General features: G+C 58.8%; 1 protein-coding gene across 2 annotated transcripts in view; it reads right to left on the reverse strand.

Annotated features, from left to right (window-relative positions):
* Nucleotides 1-1,460: 1,460 nt before the first annotated feature.
* KIAA1755 (KIAA1755 ortholog) overlaps nucleotides 1,461-18,978 on the reverse strand; it is a 39,246-nt gene continuing 21,728 nt past the window's right edge. Inside the window, exons 5-14 of one of the 2 annotated variants that reach the window (XM_058287069.2) lie at nucleotides 18,060-18,183; nucleotides 15,512-15,605; nucleotides 14,552-14,638; nucleotides 13,116-13,232; nucleotides 11,407-11,505; nucleotides 10,368-10,516; nucleotides 8,189-8,327; nucleotides 6,824-6,952; nucleotides 5,946-6,176; nucleotides 1,461-2,382 (exon numbers count right to left, since the gene is read on the reverse strand). In XM_058287069.2, the coding sequence (XP_058143052.1) occupies nucleotides 1,681-2,382; nucleotides 5,946-6,176; nucleotides 6,824-6,952; nucleotides 8,189-8,327; nucleotides 10,368-10,516; nucleotides 11,407-11,505; nucleotides 13,116-13,232; nucleotides 14,552-14,638; nucleotides 15,512-15,605; nucleotides 18,060-18,183 (1,871 nt within the window). In that variant the 3' untranslated portion in view covers nucleotides 1,461-1,680. The remainder of the gene's footprint in view (nucleotides 2,383-5,945; nucleotides 6,177-6,823; nucleotides 6,953-8,188; nucleotides 8,328-10,367; nucleotides 10,517-11,406; nucleotides 11,506-13,115; nucleotides 13,233-14,551; nucleotides 14,639-15,511; nucleotides 15,606-18,059; nucleotides 18,184-18,978) is intronic. The other variant, XM_058287070.2, reaches the window with a different exon arrangement.

Here is an 18,978-nt window from a genome sequence, read left to right on the forward strand (position 1 = left end):
TGGGCAAGGGGAGCTCGGGGACCCCTCCCCCCGAAGGATTACTGGATTACCGCACCCCTCCCCCAGGAGTAGCTGTGGTCTCTCAGCCTTCCATCCTTGCACCCCACGTTCCCTGGCTCCCTGCCTGTGGTCCCCACTAGTTGGATGCTGTTACCATGGCAACAGCGTTTTGAGAGCCTGCGACCTCCCTCTGAGGAGACAGAGGCGGATGGAGATGGGCCGATCCAAGGCCTGAGGGTGGGGTAGAGACAGGAACCCGAGCTGGCCGGGCAGAGTCTCGTGGGAGACACCCGATGCCTGCAACGGATGCAGAAGCCCAGGCACTGCCCCCGGCCCGGGATTCTGCTTCCAGCTGTCTGGGGCGGGTCCCTGGGAAGCTGCCTCTGAGCAGCTCTGCTCATGGTTCTGAGGCAGCAGGCCACAGAGCGCCCTTGGGGAGGCCTTGGGTCTTAATTCCTGAGGACCCTTCGGGTACTGAGGTTTGTGAGGCGCTCCCTTTGCTGGGGCAACTCCTGAGAAACCCCGGGTGCCCTCTGAGGCCCGCTCCAGCCTCCCTGCGGGAGGATGCGTGTCCCCTCCCTCTTCCCGGAGCAGGGAAATTTCCAGAGCTGGGCTCCCAGAGGGCGGTCCTGGTAATGCGAGCACCTGCCAGCAGACTGAGGCCCAGGGGCTCATCGGGCCGCCTTCTGGGTGCTCCAGCCCTGGAGCCCAGCACCCCCTGGCACCCCCCTGTGCTCCCCACCTGGCGCCTGCTGGGAGAGGACGCTGCGCCCCACCCCCACCTGGCCTCAACCTCCAGCCGGGCCCCTGGCTCCTGGGGCCCCCGGCTGTGCCTAGCGGGTGGCGGGGAAGGGAGAAGCAGAACCCGGGGAACACAGCGAGCAGGGGAAGAAGAGAACGTCCCGGGGAGACACTTCCCTCCCGGTGCAAGCACAAGAGCCTGTGGGGTTCCTTGACTTTGAGAAGACGGCCCACTGAGACGAGCAGCAGAGGCTGAGGGCCCCGCCCGGCCCCCCATTTCCAGGCCCGGCAGCGGGGAGCCTCCACCTGGCCAGTGGAGCCCGCTTTGCCTGCAGGCCTGAAGAGCTGGGGAGCCCAGGCCACCCGGGGCAGTCCCCAGCCAAGGACTCCTGGGCACTGGTGATTAAATACCCGTCCCTGGTCCCTCTTCTGGGCGCATCCTGATACCGTCGCTGGCTGGCCACCTCACCCCGACCAGTCATTCTGGGACCGTGCTCCAGTAGACTGACATCGAATCCTTGTCTCAGCTCTGCTTCCAGGGGAGCCCTAAGACAAGAAGCCTCTGGCCAGTGTCCCCACCCCCGGGGCTCCTGTGTGGGGGGCGACGATGCCCCTTTTGCCTGAAGGGAATGTTTTGTGCTTTGACTTGTCTAAAAGGGAGGCCTTAGAAAGATCCTGAATCACCCCCTCTTTCCACAGTGAGACCCCGGACTCACAGAGCCAGCCACACGCTTTATTGCATGCTGGTCCTGACCCACTCACTGTGCTGAGTGTGCGAGAATCGGGTCTTTCTGGCGTTTTCCTGGAGCTGGGCGAGGCCCATGGTCCCCGTCGCAGTGCAGGCCCAGTGGCCTCGCCTCCGTGGGGCTGGCCGGGTCCCCCTACTCCCTCTCCAGCTGGTCCCACCGCTGCCGGGCCCGTGGAGCCTGGGGGTCCCAGCTAGAGGCACACACGGGGACTTGTCCGGGGTGAGTCCTCCAGAGACGTCTGTGAGTCTGTCCCATCTGAGGAGAGGCTGCCCCCAGTGGGACGGAGCACCTGGCCGTGGGGGCTGAGGCCTGGCCACCCGGGGGGCCGCTGCCAGGGGAAGTGGGCGGCAGGATCGGGGGGCTCCTGGGGGTCTCGGCCTTTAGCCACCCCCGCGGCCTGGCCCTCTCCCCGAGGTGCAGGCCTGGGCGGGAAATTCCTGCTCGGCCCCCCTCTGGTGGCCCGGAGAGGCCAACAGGATTTTGGCAAATGATCCATGCCCAGGGAGCCCTGGAAGGGCAGGCCCCGCCTTCCCCCGGGAGCCACCTCTCCCTTTGGACTGTGGGCCCTGGGGGCTGACAGCCGGGGTCCCGGGCGTGCGGCGGGAGCAGGGGGAGCCACCGGATGTGGGCAGTGGGCCTTCGCCCCCTCCAGGAGGGCCCGGATCTCCTCGTGCCGGGCCCGGGCCTCCTCCAGCAGGTGCTGGCCCAGGCCCTCTTGACTCAGCGAGGCCACCTGCAGCCCCACGGCCGTGAGCTTGTCAGCGGGGAACTCGGACGCCAGCCGCTGCAGGTAGCGGCGGAGGCGGCGCTGGTCCCCGGGGCTGACCCCTTGGGCCTTGCCCAGCCGGAGCTGGGTCATCAGGTCCTGACAGTCCATGTGGAACCAGGCCAGCTGGGGGACAAGCAGAGAGACAGGCGGGGGCTCAGGCTGGCCGCGGGACCCTGGGGCTCCCGGAGGGCAGGGGGTGCCTGTCTGGGCTGGACAAATGACTACTCTTAAGTGTCCAGGCAGTGTTGGGACACTTTTCAGCTCGGCCGCGATGTGCTGCCTTCCCGAGGGTGGACACACCCCTGGGGTCTTCCAGTACCTTCTAATAGACCTATGGGCTCCAGCAAAGGCTTACCTCCTCTCTGGGGCTCAGTTTCCCTTTTTGTAAAATGTAAACTACATGGTCATGAAGAGCCTTTTGAGAACTGATAATCTGAATTCTGGAATTCAGAATTCACCCTTATGAGCGGTGCTGAGGGGAGGAGCCTGGCATATTAAGTACCAACTGTTTGTCAAGCCCCATGTGTCTTATCTGTGATCACACTGGACAGCGTTGACAGCCCATTTTACAGAAGAGGAAACTGAGACCCAGAGAAGTGAAGTCTCTTGTCTCAGGTCACACAGGAAGTCAGGGACCACCTGGCATTCACATTCTGATCTGTCTGGGCCTGTGCAAGGGTGCCTTCCAAGCATCTTCTTGCACAAACGGAGAAACTGGCTGGGGGAGGGGGGAGAGGGTGTTGTGTGTCTGGGGCCACCCCATCCTGCAGCCGGGCCCCTGCCCCCTTTTGTGATTCTGCCTGTCCCCATATCACCCACAGAATATCTGCAAACTGCAAAGGAGCCAACCCATACGGAGCAGCTCGGGAAAAACATAATCTTTCTCTCCATTAATTTAGAACCCGACAGCGAGCTGTTAGGCGGCAGGGACTGGAGAACCATTTTCTCCGAGAAGACCATCTTTTTGCGGATTAAGGGAACTTGTCTTTAGATAAATGGCTTCATATTCGCAGAAGCACACAGAGCTCATGGCCGGGAAAGGGCCCCATAAATCTCCGTTAGTGGCGCAATCGTGTTATTATGATTTCGTACCCGAGCTGCGACACACACAATCCCCTCCCGGGACTGTCTGTCTGTCTGTGCCTCGACCTTCCAGGCCAAGCTGGCCAGAGCTCATTTTGCTCGACCCCTCGTGGTATGGATTAAAATTCAGGATAGAGAGAAGGCGCCTGTCCAGGTGTAAGAGAGAGACTGGGCAGAGGGCGGCTGGAAGGCAGGGCTGCCTCCCCACCGGCCGTGTCCAGGCCTGGGGCAGACTCCGCCTTCCCCAGTGTGGCCCGAGCCGGCCCTCCTCGTTGGCTCAGGCAGGGGAACACAGCGGTCACCGAGCTCCTCCCGCACGACGACCCTGCTCTGAGCACTGGGTTAGGAGCCAGAAACAAGGGAGAGCCGGGCCCTGCCCCAGGGAGCTCGCCTCGCAGAGGGAGACGGATGAGAACCAGGCCCGCGGGGAGCAGCAGCTTGCTTTCAGGTCACGAGAACCCCCCGGGGAAGAAACCAGGGGAGAAGGGGGCGTGGGCCAGGGAGGGCCTCTGTGAGGAGGGGCCGAGAGCGGAGAGGGGCACGAAAGAGGCCAGCCCAGGGCACGAGTGTTCCGGGCAGAGGGAATGGCCGTGCAAAGGCCACGGGGCTGGAGCAGGCTGGGCTGACGCAGGGAAAGCCGAGGGCCTGACGTTGGCTAAAATGAGGGAGCAAGAGGGAGAAGCTCCCGATGCTCTCGAGGCATTACTGCTGCTACTCATAGTGAAAATAATATTGGTGTTAATAATAATAATTTCAGATTTGAGTAAAGTCCTGTGTGGGGGTGGGGGTGGGAGTTGCTTATATTTAACTTAATGTTTGTACTCCTGGCGAGGCTGGCACTACAGCCAGATGGGCTGGGCTTGAATCTCAGTACTGCCACTTCTTGGCTGTGTGACCTCGGGTGAGTTAGTTGACCTCTCTGTGTTCCTTCATGTGTTAGATAAGGGTAATACCGATAGCAATGCCTAGAACAGGGCCTGGCATGTAGGAACAACCACGTGAGCGTGAGTTGCTATTATTGTTACTATTACAGAGGAGCAGTGGGACCTCGAGTCAGGAAGAGGGGAGCTGAGGTCCCAGAGCCCGAGCAGGTGCGTGCACCCCTAACTCTAAGGCGCAGGCTCCGCCCCTACCTCCGCCTCCGACCTCAGCACAGCTGGGGGGAGGGGAGGTCCCCGAGGCGGCTGCCCACCTCTGCCTCTCACCTTCTCCCAAGTCGACCAGGGTCCCTCCCTCTGCCCTTGGAAACGCCCTGCCCGCCCCCCCCCCCCCCCCCCCGGTGTGCAGGACCCGCCTGGCAGCTAGAGGCTGGGCCAGACCCTCCCCACGTCTGTCCTTGTTGGCGTGTGCTGAGTCACGGCTTTGCCAGGCTGCTCCCTGCTCCCCATGGGCCTCGGTTTCCCCATCAGGCATACAAGGGATTTGGCCACATGGACTCAGGAGGGGTGGGGTCTCTTAAATCCAGTCCTGTTTGACCACTGACCCTCCGGGGGCTCTTGAGCATGTCACATCCCCTCTTGGGCCTCAGTTTCCTCATCTGTAAAATGGGAACAATGTCGGTGCCTTTCCCCGTAAAGAGATGGTGAAGATTGAACCAGCAAGGTATGTGAGTGCACACAGCAGGGTCTGCACGGCACTCAGTGACGTGGGCGGCCCGACGGCTGAGCTAATGAGCTCCATCTCCGTTTTCATCTATCATGCCTGCTTGGACACGGGGACTCTGTGGCCATTTCCCCTCCTTTCCTTGGAGAAGGACCTAGGGCCTGTTCTAGAGCACGGGCATATCTGTGCTCAAACCCCAGCTCTTCCTCTCTCCAGCTCTGGGGGCCAGGTCCCTCCTATCTTTGGGTCTCAGTTTCCTCATCTGTAAAATGGAGCAGATCAGCCTTGGTGCATTGGGTTGACAGGAGATGATAGATGGCAGAGTTCCTCCTGCCTTCAACCGCAACAATCCCTCCCCCTCTACACACACAGTAGGGCCACCCCTTCCTTCTTCCTGGTCAAAATCACCCTCAACCAACTGTCTGTCCTGTCCTTCCCCAGCTCCTCCCTGCCCTCCCTCCACCTCCAGCCAGGGCACAGTGAGGCAGAGAAAAGAGCACTAGAACGGGAGTCTGCTGCTGGCTTGCTGTGTGACCTCGGCTAAGTGTTGGTGTCTCTCTGATCCGGTTCCCTAATTCTGGAATGGAGATCAAGGTTAGGTTCTGAGCCTGGGGCCCTTTGGGGTGGTCCTAGCCCCCTGACGTTGCTTGCAGAGATCTTTGATGAGAACAAATGAGAACTGATGGAATTCTGGGAAGGGTCTAGGCTCCCTCCCTGAACTCCAAGTTTAAAAAAGCAGGTGCTTTCTGAGGGTCTTCCAAGAACTGACGCCCAGGCCCTGGGAGGCTGCCTGGTATGACGGGGACAGGCTGGGGTCAGGGGTCAGCTGGACCCACTTTGGGACAGTGACAACTTCACCACTGGCCTCCCTTCTGGACAACGCGGGGGACGCCCTCTCCCCGTCCCAGGCTTCAGGGAGGAGTCAGGCTGAGCAGTGCAGGAAGGCGGCTCCCGGCCTGCCGGGCCCAGCTGGGGTCTCTGAGGGGGGCCGCAGGGCTCACCTTCTTGCAGAAGCGGTGCAGGTGCAGCAGCGTCCCCAGGTCCGTGCGCCTCCGCTCGGCCGCCATGTAGAAGTGGGTCAGCTTGGCCTGGAAGGCCCTCTGCGTGGCGGTGAAGGGTGCCAGCCCCAGGGACCCTGCTCCCGCCACCTCGCTGGCCCCTCCCGCCTCTCCAGCCGCAGCTGCCAGCTGGGCCGCCTGCTTGGAGAGCTCCAGGCCGCGGCGGTACTGCGCCTGCGTGGGTGAGGACCGGCGTCCGCTCAGCTCCTGCTCTGGCCGGGGCCTCCCCCAGAGGCCAGCAGCCTCCCGCCGCCCCACCGAGCCTCGGCTTCCTCATCTATGAAACGAGGACCCTAATAACACTCTCAGGGCCCAGCACCCGGCGAGGGGCTCAGCTAGGCTTTTGAACGCCCGGGCAGATCACTTCACCTAGCTGGGACTCTGTCACCTCCTCCAGGAAGGCCTCCTTGACCCCAAGTCTGGGCTAGGGGCTTATGCCCCCCAGAGCCCCTTCCTTTCTGCCTGTTGTTGCTCTGTCCATCCCTCCCACCCCCCAGTGGCCTGGGAGTTCCTGAGGGCTGAGGCAGAGGCTCAGTCACGCTGTGTCCCAGGGTCCAAGACAAAAGTAATGCAGATTCCCAGCTCCCGATCTCCAAGGCTGTCGCAAGAGGGCCTGGGTGGCCCCGGAGTCTGCGTTTTAATAACCCTCCAGGGGACTCTCAGGCAGGTGGTCTCTTCCTGGTGATAACATCTAACCCGAATCCCTCGTGGCCTTCTGGAAGTTTCCTCACTCGTCCCCACCTCCTCCCCTCGCCTGAGCAGTGCCCCCGCCCCCATCCCATGCCCTCCCTTCTGCTCTGCCCTCCCTTTTCTGAACGCACTGCAGCCTGAAGGAAGAATTCCTCAAACGCCGCCTGGGCCGCCTCCACCGTCTCCAAGCCGCCGGCCTCGGCCTCGGGGGGCAGCGCCTGCAGGCAGCGGGCCCCTTCCCGCTCCATCCAGCCTCCGACCTGCGGTGGGGGGGGAGCCTGGACTGGAGGGACCCTGGGGAGACGCCCTCTCCCGGCACCCCTCCCTCGGGGGAGACGGGGGTCTCCTTGTCCTCAGCCATTCCGGGCCCGTGCCCCTGGCCTGGCCTGAGGCCTGCCCAGGCCTGGGCAGGAGAAGCAACGACTCGGGGCCAGGGGGCAGGGGCACATTCTTCAGATATCCGAAGGGGGAAGGACTCCCCGAGTGGGGCCCCATCTGGCCTGGCCCGGTGCCCTGCACATAGTAGGCCTTCACTGGCCTGAATGAAGTCACAGGGCAGCAAATTTCAGCTTCCTCTACCCGTTCAGCGCAGCCCAGTCATAGAAGGGGTTCCTTGGGGTGATGAGCTCCCTGTCCCTGGGAGTGTGCAAACCACGCTAGAGAGAGAGCTGCCTCCTGGAGAGGAGAGCTCGGCCCGGCCACGAATCCCTCTGCGAGGAAGACACATCGTGTCCCTTTCCTGGGCCTCATTTTACTCATGGATAAAATAGGGCAGACGTGAAGATTCCCTGAGCGCGGAGCGGGTGGAACCTCCGTGAGCTGAAGTCTCCTTCTTATTCTGCGGTGTCTTAAAGAATGCATATTAACTAGATTTTTCCCCACAAAAGCCAATGTGACAGGCACTAATATTCTTCCCCACTTAACAGATGAGGAAACTGAGGCACAGGATAGTCGAATAGCTCGTCGAGGGTCACAGCGCTCGAAAGTCAGGATTGACGCTTGGGCCGTCTGGCTCCAGGGTCCGGGTGCGGGACCACCGTGCCCCACACCCAAGGCACGGAGGGAGGCTTTGATCCCGGGCACCGGCGGTGGGGCGAAGGGGTCCTAAGTGAGGGCTCCAGGGTCAGACCCCCGGGTGTGTGACTGCACGGGCAGGTGACATGACGTGTCCTGGCATTGCCTCCCTCACCTGTGCAGAGAGGGGGTTCTAACACCTCCCCCCCAAACTAGCAGGCGACAAGGTCAGGAAGTGATGACACGAAGGCTCTGGCCAGGGCGCAGTATACAGCTGGTGCTCAAGAAGTGCAGCCCTTGGGGTTATGTCTTCGCTCGTTAGACCCTTCGTGAGCACCTGGTCGCCTGCTGGCCCCGTGGACGCCTGTCTGGCCCCGGCAGGCCCCCCAGCCCTGCTCCTGCTCCCGCCTGGGGTCTGGAGCAGGGCCGTCGTGTGGAGGTGGCCGGGCGGCCCCTCGGCCTCCCGCGTGGCCCCCGCTCACCTGGCGGATGGCAGCCTCCAGGCGGCCCAGGCGGACGCGCAGCTCCAGCCGCCGCAGCAGGTGGTTGGACGCCGTGACCAGCACGTGCAGCTGCTCGTCCACGAGGCTGTACAGGGCAGCGGCGTCGTCCAGGTGGCTCCTGGGCCGGGGAGGAGGGTGAGAGAAGGCCCACCTCCTACCCCCCCCCCAGCACTTCTGCCCATAGATCTGCCCCTTCTCCCACCCCCAACTCTGCCCAGTTCTGGGACCCTGGCTGCCAACTCGCTGTGTGACCCAGGACAGGTCGCTACCCATCTCTGGGCCTTAATCTTGGCCCCCATGAGACCACGAGGCCCAGAGAATATAGCAGGAAATGAAATGAGCGCTCCCCTTCTCTAGGAAGGCGTGAACCAAGCTGGATTCAAATCCCAGCTCTGCCACCTGCTAGTCATGGGGCGTTGTGCAAATTTCACAACCTTTCTTTTCTCTGTTTTTAATTTGTAAGGTGGAGACAATCACAGGACCCACGCCATGGATGGCTGTGAGGATTAAATGACCCAGGGCCTTGGCTTCAGCCCTGAACCAACATTACACACACGCCCCCCACCCCCGCCCTGGAGTTTTTTTAGACCCCACCCCAGGCTGGCTGAGCCCACCCTCTGGGGGTGTGACCTGGTCATCGGCACTTTCCAAAGCTGCTCAGGGGGTTCCAGGGAGCTGCCGGGGCTGAGAACCGGTCCTCAGGCACGCAGCCCCCCTGACCACGTGCCCGGCGCGCAGGAGGCGCCCAGCGTTTGCAGCGGGGCTGAGGGCTGTCACGCGGCCCTCCACCCACCGCCCTTTCACAGGTGGGGACCCTGAGGTCCAGAGAAGGGGCCCGGCTCTCACCCACGGAAGCCTGAGTTAGAGCATTTCCTGTGTGAAAACTGTCAAGGCCAGGAAGGCGTGGAAGAAGGGGTGCTGATGGGGGGGGGGTGATTTCAGGCGTGGCAACATTTAGGTAAGTCGAGGACTCCAGGGCCTTTCCCCACGCCCCTCAAGTCCCCAACTTAGAATGTCCCACTTCAGGAGGAAAAAGGAAAGGAGACGAGAAGGAGCCGGGGCCTCCCCATCTGACCGTTTCCCAGGGTCGCTGCCCGCCCCCCTTCCAGGGAAGGGCTGAGGCCCAAGGTGTGTGAATGGGATGGAAAATGCCAGCCCACCCGGGAGAGGCAGGAGCCGCCTGGACCCTTCAGAGGACACGCATGGAGGCACCTGTGGGACCACAGCGCCCCCTGGCGGAGCTGCCTGTGGCCAAGGGCCTGGGGGGGGCGCCTACGGTGGACAGAAGGGGCTGGGGGCTCGTTGTGCCAGCCCCACGGGGCATCTCTGAACCTGGCCACCCTCTCCGCCCCCCGCCCCACCCCGAGTCTGGGAGCACAGCTCCAGGTGCCAAGATTCTGGGGCCAGGCTGCCTAACCTGTAGTCCTAACTCCACAACACGCCAGCTGTGTGTCTCCCCGCCGTAAAATAGGCAAATAAGACTAAGTCACCTTCCTCGGTGGAAATAAAACAAGTCAGTAGTTGTAAAGCCCTTATAACAATGTTGTACATATATGAAGTGCTATTTAAGTGTTGGTTAAATAAATAACAGTGTTCCTAAACTTGCACTTGACTTCTGAATTTGTTCTAACACACAAAAAATTTTTGTAACTATTCACCATTATTTACTGACTTTCCTCTGCCTGTTACAGTTAAGAAGTTGGAACTTTCCAGGAACGTGTGTACTTTATTCTGTGGCTCTGAGATCCCCGACACACCACGAAGTTCTCCCAGCCAGGCTGGGGGGCTCCTGGGGGGTGGGCGCTGTGGCCTGACTTCCCATCCCCGTGGCCAAGCTGGGATTTCACTTCTCAGAGCCCCAGCTCCTCATCAGCCAAACGAGGATGAGCTGATCCCCCCCGGGTTCTTAAACGGGATTGGCCTTGGAAGGTCAAGAGCACGCGCCAGAGAAAGTGCTGGTACGTAAGGGTGACCAGGGACGGGCTGAAGCTGTCCCCCCCTGCCCATCCCAGGCTGAAGGAGGCACAGGGCAGGGAAGAGGACAGGGTGGGGCCAGCGCCCTGCAGACACCCCGGTCCTGGGCCTCTGGGGGCCTCGGCTCCCAGCCCCCAGGCCAGAGGACAGGGCGGGGTGGGGAGGAGGCGCCTGCTGTCCCTACCTGACCTCGGGGCTGAAGTCCAGCCTGCTGGCCTCCCGCTGCAGCCTGGCCAGGGTCGCGCCGCCCTCCCGCTGGAGGCTCAGCAGGCCCGGGTCGCTCAGCACGGCCTCCATCAGCTCTTTGGACTTGCTCAGGCTCGAGGCAGCCTCCTGCCAGGGCGGACAGGTGGCCTGAGGCCTGGTCCACACTCTCCCTCAACTGCCCCGACTTCCCCAGATTGGCATTCAAAGCCCCCCAGGAAGTCTGTCTTTTCTATCTCTGAAACATCTGAAGTCGTCCCACCTTGCCTCTCATCACCATGGCAACCGCCTGAGTCCCAGCCCCATCTCCTTGGGACCCCTTCCCAACCTCCTCGCTGATCTTCCTGCCGCACTCTGGCTCCCCCTGTGGTCCATTCTCCACATTGCAGCTGGAAGGACCTTGGTGCAAATCTGATCTCCGGCATCCCCCTGCGTAAAACCCTCCAGTGGCTTCCCTGGAGGCCGAGACTCAACTCCCAACCCATCCCCAACTTGACCCAGCCCCTGCCAACCTCTGTTCTCCTCTCCTTCTCCCACCCCTAACCTCCTCCTCTGCTCCACACCGGCCCCCTTGCCTTGCAGGCATGCTGGGGGCTTGCACGGGTTCACCCTCCGCCCGGAGCACCGTCCCCTTCCTATTCCCACGGCCCGCTCCCTCTTGCCCTTCGGACCTCAACTTAAATGCCACCTTGTTAGAGAGGCTCTCCTTGGACACCAGAATTTTGACGCTCCATCTGGTCTTGCTTTCATGGCATTTGGCACAATTTGTAATTGCATATTCATCTCTTTGTTTACTTTTTACGTGACTACTTCCGTCACTGCACCCTGAGCCCATGAGGGCAGAGACCTGCCTGCTCCAGGCTGGGTCTCCGGTATGGGACACATCGTGGGTACCCAGCAATATTAGTTGGATGAATGAGTGAAAAGCAGGGGTGAGGACATCTCCCCCCGGTGTCCCATTCATCGCGCCCCATGGAGTGTGGGTGTGGGGTGACTGTCACCCCACACTCCGGACTCACCTGCATCCCCCCCGGGGGGTCACCCTTCTCGAACTCCTCAATGGAGGCCTGGAGCAGGCAGGAGGCCTGGCGGAGGTCAGCAAGGAAAGGGTCCAACTTCTGCAGGACAGAGGGCCAGGGCAGGGGTGTCAGCCTGGGCCAGGGGGAAGGACACCCCCCCTCCAGGAGGACACCTGATGTTGGGAGGTGCTTCAAGCTCTAGCTGCGTCGGAATCGCCTGGAAGGGTGTTAAACACAGATTACTGGGCCTCACCCTGAGTTTCTGATACAGTTGGTCCTGGGTGGGGCCTGAGAGTCTGCATTTCTAAAAAGTTCCCAGGCCATGCCATGATGCTGGTCTGGAGACCACATTTGGAGAGCATTGGGGGCCATTCCGGGAGAGAAAGAAGACCAGCCCCCACTCCCAGGCCAGTGGGGACACCGTGAGGGAGGGGACAGCGGGAGGGTGAGAGGGCAGGAATAGGGGGGCATCCTTGCTGGGTCCCCCTTGAGCCCAGCACCACGACCTGCCTCCACTGTGAAATGCGGATGGCAGTAGTTGCCGCCTTACAGGTGTATGAGAATTCACAGGACTGCTTTGTGGAAGGCACTTAGAAGAGCGTCCAGCACAGTGTCAGCATCCTTCACTATCAGGTTTATATTCTGATAGATTTCATTTCACTTAAGAATTTTGAAGTTAAAATACAGTACAAAAGTTACTGGATTAATTGGATGCCTCTGGAAAGGGACCTGGGAGACTGAGGGGCAAGTAGGAAAGCTTCTACACTGCAAACCCTTTTGTACCATTTGAATTCTGAATATACTGCCTATGCAAAATGTACACAATTTTAGAAAGAAGAGCACTGAGGCATAAAGCGAAAGAAACCAAGCACCGTGTTAGACCGTTAGGAGAGACCAGAGCGTCTCGATGGGGAGGTGAGAGTGGTTCGGCCCCCAGGAGGCACGTGGCAACGTCTGCAGACATTTGTGCTTGTTACAACTAGGTGGAGGCCAGAACGCTGCGAAACACTCCAGCGCGCAAGCCAGGCCCCGACGCAGAACCGTGAACAGCGCTGAGGCTGAGCGGCCCCGGGAGGGAGGCGGCCCTGGGCGGGCATTTATGGGCTGGTGCCGCCTGGTCTAATGCTCCATGTGCCCAATCTGCCCCATCCTCGTGTGTTCAATTGGGCGTGAGACGCCCCCTTGCAGGGCTGTGGTGAGGAGGGCCTGAGACCGCCTGGGAAGGAGCCCGGCACTGGCCGTTTCCTTATTTCCTCCCTCTCACAATGAGGAATGGGTCTGCCTCCCCCATCAGACCCTGAGCTCCCTGCATCGTGTGGGTCCACAGAGCAGACACCTGCAGGTTAACTTTTACTTAGCACTGGCAGCTCTTAGCGTGGACCAGGCGCTTCTAAGCTCCTTACCTGCATGAATGCAATCAGTCCTCATGACAACCCCGCGAGGAGGTTCTATCATTATCCCCCTGGGAAACCAGGGCTCAGAATAGGCAAGCAACTTGCCCAAGGTCACTCAGCCGAGCTGGGACTGGACCCCAGGCAGTCTGGCCCCAGAGCCTGAGCTCTTAACCACTTTACTCTGCACTCTCTTTGTAAACGTTCGTTGAATGACTTTGTCTGGGGACCTGGCAGGGTCGATGGTTCCATGGGCACAGACTGAGGGGAGGAAGGGAAGGGGTGAGGGTGGCGGCCAGCGGCTGGGACGGCAGGCACCTGGAAGAACTGCACCCACTCGCTGTGGCAGTAGGGGAAGGGCCCTTCCAGGGCGGCGGGCAGCTGGCTGGGGTCCACGTGGTGGCTGAGGGCCTTCAGTGAGGCCAGCACCTCCACCTGCAGACAGAAGAGGAGGGCCAGGGGACTCAGGGTGCAGACGGACATTTGAGAAGGCCCATCCCAGAACCCCACCCACCACCACTCCAACCCCCACATCTGAGGCCGGCCCCCAGCTTTCAGAGTTGGTTTCTTCTCTGGAAGCTCTGACAAATCAGAATTCAGAACCAGGCCTGGTCAAGGATTGGCAGAATAATAGCACTCGTGCTGCCACTCTCCCAGCCTCTGGCTAAGGCAGGCATCACTAATCAATCACAGCAGTAACTCCCTCTGAGCTTGGCTCTTTCTCAGCACAGCTCTCCAGACCATCACACAAACTGATGCAAGCTGGTTCATGTGATGAAACCTCATTGGAACCCTTGCCCTGTTTTCTGGTGACCCACCAGAGGGGCCATCTCCTTCTTGGGACTGATCCTAACAGTGTCCCAGAAGACATGACCGAGTGAGTGCTTCTAGGCAGGGAGGTGTGGACTTCATGCTGGGAACAGCTCCAGATCCATAAGCTTGGGATTAGGGGCTTCCGTGGTGTCTTGGACCCAACTACTATCCCTGCTACTCAAAGTGTGGTCCATGGACCAGCAGCATCACCTAGGAGCAGGCTAGGAACGCAGAGCTCCAGGCCCCATCCTGAACTGCTTAATTAGAATGGGTTAATGAGATCCTCAAGTGATTTGTAACATACAAAAATTTGGAAAGCACATCTCCAGCTCACGGGGTGCCTCTTTACAAACGAGGAGGAAGAGCGAGACCTTTTAAGTCACTTCCCCGAGCAGGCGAGGACTGGTGCCCACGCGCGTGACCGTGGTATCTGGTACAGATTAAAGGAGCTTCAGGACTCTTCCCTGCAAAGTCCCGCATCAACTCAGCATCTGTATTAATTAGGGAGAGAAATGCAGGAAGAGCAGGGCAGCAATATGGAAAAGGCACTGGACTGTGTGTCAGGAGACCCCAGCCTGCCTCTCGCTTGCTGTGTGGCCTTGGGCCTCAGTTTCCCCATCTGAAAAAAAAGGAGGGGGAGTTGACCAGATGAAGCTTGTCAAATAGGTCTCATGTCAGGTGCAACTCTCAGTCATATGGTCATGCCCATCAGGAGTTGACAAGGATTGCCAGGGAAAAAGAATTCTGTGATTGATTGGGGGATGCCTGCCACGGGGGCAGGACTGGAAAGCTGGAGCACTGGGCCCTGTATTGATTGACTACACTTGGAACATCAAGGCCTCGTCTAGCTTGGGAATTTTGCAATTCTCTATTCCATTCGCTCCAGCTCACCTCAAGGCCAACGACCCCATCCTCACCTGCTTTTGTTGCCTCGCCCTTACCTGGGTGTCAGGTAGTGTCTCCAGCTGGACAGCAGCCTCCTTCTCCCCCAGGAAGAGCACAGCATGGGTGGAGGCTGGGACAAGAGCCTGCAGAGAGAACCATTTCAGGTGCCCAGGCCTTCACGGAGCCTCCCATCCACTTTGATCTCCCTTTCTTCTCCCCTAAGATGCGGGGAATTGGGCCACAGGGATAGCGTGGGGCTGTTCCTGGCTGGGACCTTTTGTGACATGTTTAGAGGGTACATCCTTGGAAGAGAGCAGCAGGTCCCAGCTGCAGTGCAGACTTCCCAGATGACCTTCCCTTCTGGGCCTCAGTTCCCACAACGATCAAGCAAGGAGGTTGGAACATGGGGTTAGCATATGTCCAACCTCCACTTCTCCTGCTGCCCATGAGGGCTAGTTAGGAATCCCCTCCTTCCCCGTTCTCAGGACACAAGTGTGATGTGTGCTAAGGCTAAGCCAATCAATGCGTTACATCCCCCTGGTCACGGGGATTGGTTGAGGGATGGATGTTTGAGCCAGTCAAGGCTAACGAGGCACCAGAGACTTTTGCTGAGACTTCTGGGAAAAGACTCTCTCTTTCCTACTGGACTTAGCGGGGGGCCATACTGCTACCAAGAGGGAGCCCCACTGAGAATAACACCCTCCCAGGGAATGGAGCCAGCAGTGGAGAGAGAAAGGACGCAGGTCCTGATGACAGTGTGGGAGCACTTGGATCAAGCCACATTCAAGGTGAGATGTAACTCCCGGACTGTCCAGGTACATGAACCAACGGCTCCCTTTGCCTTCGTCCTCTCTGGGCTGGGCTCTCTGTTGGCTGCATCTGAGAGGCCTTGCCCGGCTCTGGCTGGTGTCAGGGGGTCCTGGTTCCAGCTCTGAGCCCCCCCGGCTCCATGGATATCAGAGGCCCCCGGTGGCTCCTAAGACTTGCTGGACTGGGGTTCCCCAGTGCCCACTCACCTGGGAAGCTTGCAGGGCACTGACCAGACTGGGGTGTGGGGGCTGTTTCCTGGCATCGATCACAACCGCCAGCCCCTTGGTTTCAACTTCAGCCCTGTGGGTGGTAAACAGAATTGGCAGTCTTTCTGGGTGGACCAGGGGTCTTCCCGGGGGAAGGATCTAGTGGAAGGTGATGGAAACCGCCAGAAAGCTTCGGTGAACTGTCCATCCCACAAGACCAAGTTCGAAGGTGCCCTTCCTCCAGGAAGCCCTCCATGATTCTTCTCCAGGCAGAGTCCATCACTCCCTCTGTGCTGCTCCCACAGTGCCTTGCCCAGCCCTCTCCCACAGCCCTGATGACTAGCACTATCGTCATTGTCCCCATTGCTTGGTGCGGATCACCTGGCAGGCATCCACCCCTTCTGTATGGCCAAAACCTGGATTTTGTTCGAGTTTCTAACTCCCTCCAAACAGCCATGTCCCCCAGGGGCTGGCTTCTGACTGGTTGAGGCCAACAGTAGCAGCTCAGTTCCCCTGGTCAAAGATAGTTTTAGATGTGGATGTGCCAGTTTTGGCCAATGTGGTGTGAGGGGAAGTTTCGTGGGGGACTTCTAGGAAAGATATTTTCTCCTTTAAAAAATTCTTCAAAGGAGCTGCAAGGCAGACACATGAGATGAAGGTTTCCTCATTAGTGAGGACATTTTGATTTGGAATTTCTGCTCCTTGCAACTAAAATACTCTCACTGGTCCAGCCAGTGCACCGAATTTAGTGTGGCTTAATTTTTAATGACTGCCATAGAATTTCCCAAACTGACCCCGGTTGTCAGGACTTGCTAAAATATTGATTCCCTGTATCCCCTTCCCCCCCCAAATCTGGCCAGCAAGTCTGGGGTGGGGCCAGGGAGCCCGTATAGTTACAAGTAACTTTGGCCATTCTGATGATCAAGCAGGTTTGGAAAATAACCCCTCGACTGCCGCCAAGCCTTACAACTGTCCATTGCATAGTGTAAGTTAGTCCACCTCTTATGGAATCAGATTCTCCATTTCTAAATGTGGATAATAAGGCCAGCTTCCTAGGACGGAGTTGAGGACTGACTAGGTTCATTTAGCTAGAAGGATGCAAATGCTTGCTACTATTATTGTCTTAGAAGGGGAAACCAAGGCACAGAACGGTGAAGGGGCACTCTCGGAGGTGGCACCAGGTTTCTGACTTGACATCCTCAGCTGCTTCTGGCCCTTCCCAGTGCTGGAATGGAGACTTGCTTTCAGACTTGTCTCTGCCGCCAGCCTGGAAGCTGCTAGAGGACAGGGTGCCACGTGCCACCAGGCAACGTGAAGCTGGGCCCATAGAGGCACCAGCCCAGCCAATGGAAAAACAAGCCCAGCACACCAGAGCCTCGTGCGCACCGCACGCCACAGTTTACAAAGCGTTGCATGCTCCTCTCAACCTGTTCCCACGTGTGGCCCCACCTGGTCCTCGGGGCCCTTCTGTGAAGCCATCCCCTCTTTTCAGGAGAGTCTCAGGGAGGGGAGGTGACTGCCCCAAGGCCACACAGCAAACTGATAGGATTCCAGAGTGCGGTCTGCTCCCCCGGCCTCTTCTCAGCTCAGAAAAGGGGGTCCGGTCTCCCTTTCTGGCCAGAGAAGCCGCTCCGCCTAGGACTGGAGGAAGAGCAATCGGGGCCGGCAGGTGCAGGGGCCGTGCTTGGAAGGTTACAAAGGGCTCCATTGTGCCTCCACCCCCACCCCCAGCCGAGGAAGCTCTAGGTTAGAGCCACAGCCCTGAACAAACAGCACGTCTAAGACCGCCTGGGGGGGGCTGCGACTCAGAGGAGGGGACGGAGCCCCTCCCCCGCCAGTCCAACAGTAAGTCTGAATAGGGGCAGGGGTGGGGGGGGGAGGGGGAGGGGGTAGAGGCATTGCAAGGAATCAGCCTGGGTCACCGTCACTCGCTGGCTCACTCCCCCCACTCATTCATGCATTTCTCATTCCTTCCTTCCTTTTCATTCCTTCACCTATTCATTCTTTCCTTCATTTATTCAATATTTATAATTCAGATGCCCCAACATCACCTCTTCAGAGAAGCCTTCTCTGATTTCCCAGTTGAAATTGGCCATCCCACCCTCTCACTCTACAACTCTGCTCGAAATCTGTTACCCAGGCCAGCAGCAGCAGCAGCAGCACCTGGACGCTTCTTAGAAATGAACGCTCTCGGGTCCCTCCCCAGACCTACTGCATGGGAGGCTCTTGGTCTGGGGCCCTGCGATCCGTCTTAACAAGCCCTCCGTGCCCTCGCGGGCTGGAGCGCGGCTGTCTACACGTTCCTCTGCTTTTTCCCCCCGCTGACACTCCTGGAAGCCGCTGGCCCGTGGTTTGCTTCTTGCACACTGTTCGTCTCGCCACGGGGGATCCCTGAGGGCAGGGGCTGGGTTGGTCCTGCCCCCCTCCCACCCCCACCTCTGTGAACAGGCGACCAGTCGGAAGGGCGCAGCTCTTTCCACTCGGTGCCTGGTCCAGGGCCGAGAGGGCTGCGGTGGGGACAGAGCGGCCAGGTGGTCCAGCCCCTTACCTGGGAATGGTGCACAGGTAGGACAGCAGCTTGGTGACCTCTGAGACCGAGCACCAGGGTGCCTCCCAGGCCCCCTCGTTTGTTGACACCAGGAGCAGGGGCCGTCCTGCCCTGTCCCGGCCGCCTGGAGGACAGAGGACACACGTGAGCAGTGGGACCTTGGGCGGCACCCACTACGTGATCCAGTCTAGGGACTCCGGGCCTTTGCCCGTACTGGCCCCTTTGCCGGGGAGACCTCTTCTCCTGTTCTCCTGGGAGCTCCGAACTCCTAGTCAGCCTTCAAGATCCAGCGCGAAAGCCGCTTCCTCAGAGAAGCCCCCCAGCCTGGACTCTGAGGCTGCCCTCCGGAGCTGCTTGCCTGCTCTGACCACCACCCAGTCCTCCACGATGGGCAAGGTCCTTTACAGCTACCCCCTTCACGAGCCTTAACAGGGGGCCAGCGGCCTGGAGCATGCTTTCTTTTACATACATTTAAAATTTTGACATAATTTAAAAAGTGTATATATATAAAAAGATATATATATATATATACAAACTTTATATTCTTTTGATATCATGGGGTTTTTTCCCCCTAATATTCATTTATTAATTAAAAAAGGAAAGACATTTTGTTGGGGACAGCCGGGGAAATTTAAATATGAACAAACTATTGAGAGCTATTAGGGAATTATTTTTAATTTGGATAGACGTGCTAACGGTTGGAGAACCTGTCCTTGTTTTTAAGAGATTCATGTTGAAGCACTTAGGGGTAAAATGTTAAGATCTGAAATTTACATCAAAATACTTCAGGGGAAAATTAATGAAATATGCTTAAGGGTTAAGATTTATTGCATCTGGGTAATGAGTATATGGGTGCTCATTATATTATTCTATCTACTTTTCCATGTTTTAATTTTTTCATAATAGAAAGTAAAAAAGG

The sequence above is a fragment of the Dasypus novemcinctus genome, chromosome 24 (genome assembly GCF_030445035.2).
Source record: "Dasypus novemcinctus isolate mDasNov1 chromosome 24, mDasNov1.1.hap2, whole genome shotgun sequence".
NCBI lineage: Eukaryota > Metazoa > Chordata > Mammalia > Cingulata > Dasypodidae > Dasypus > Dasypus novemcinctus.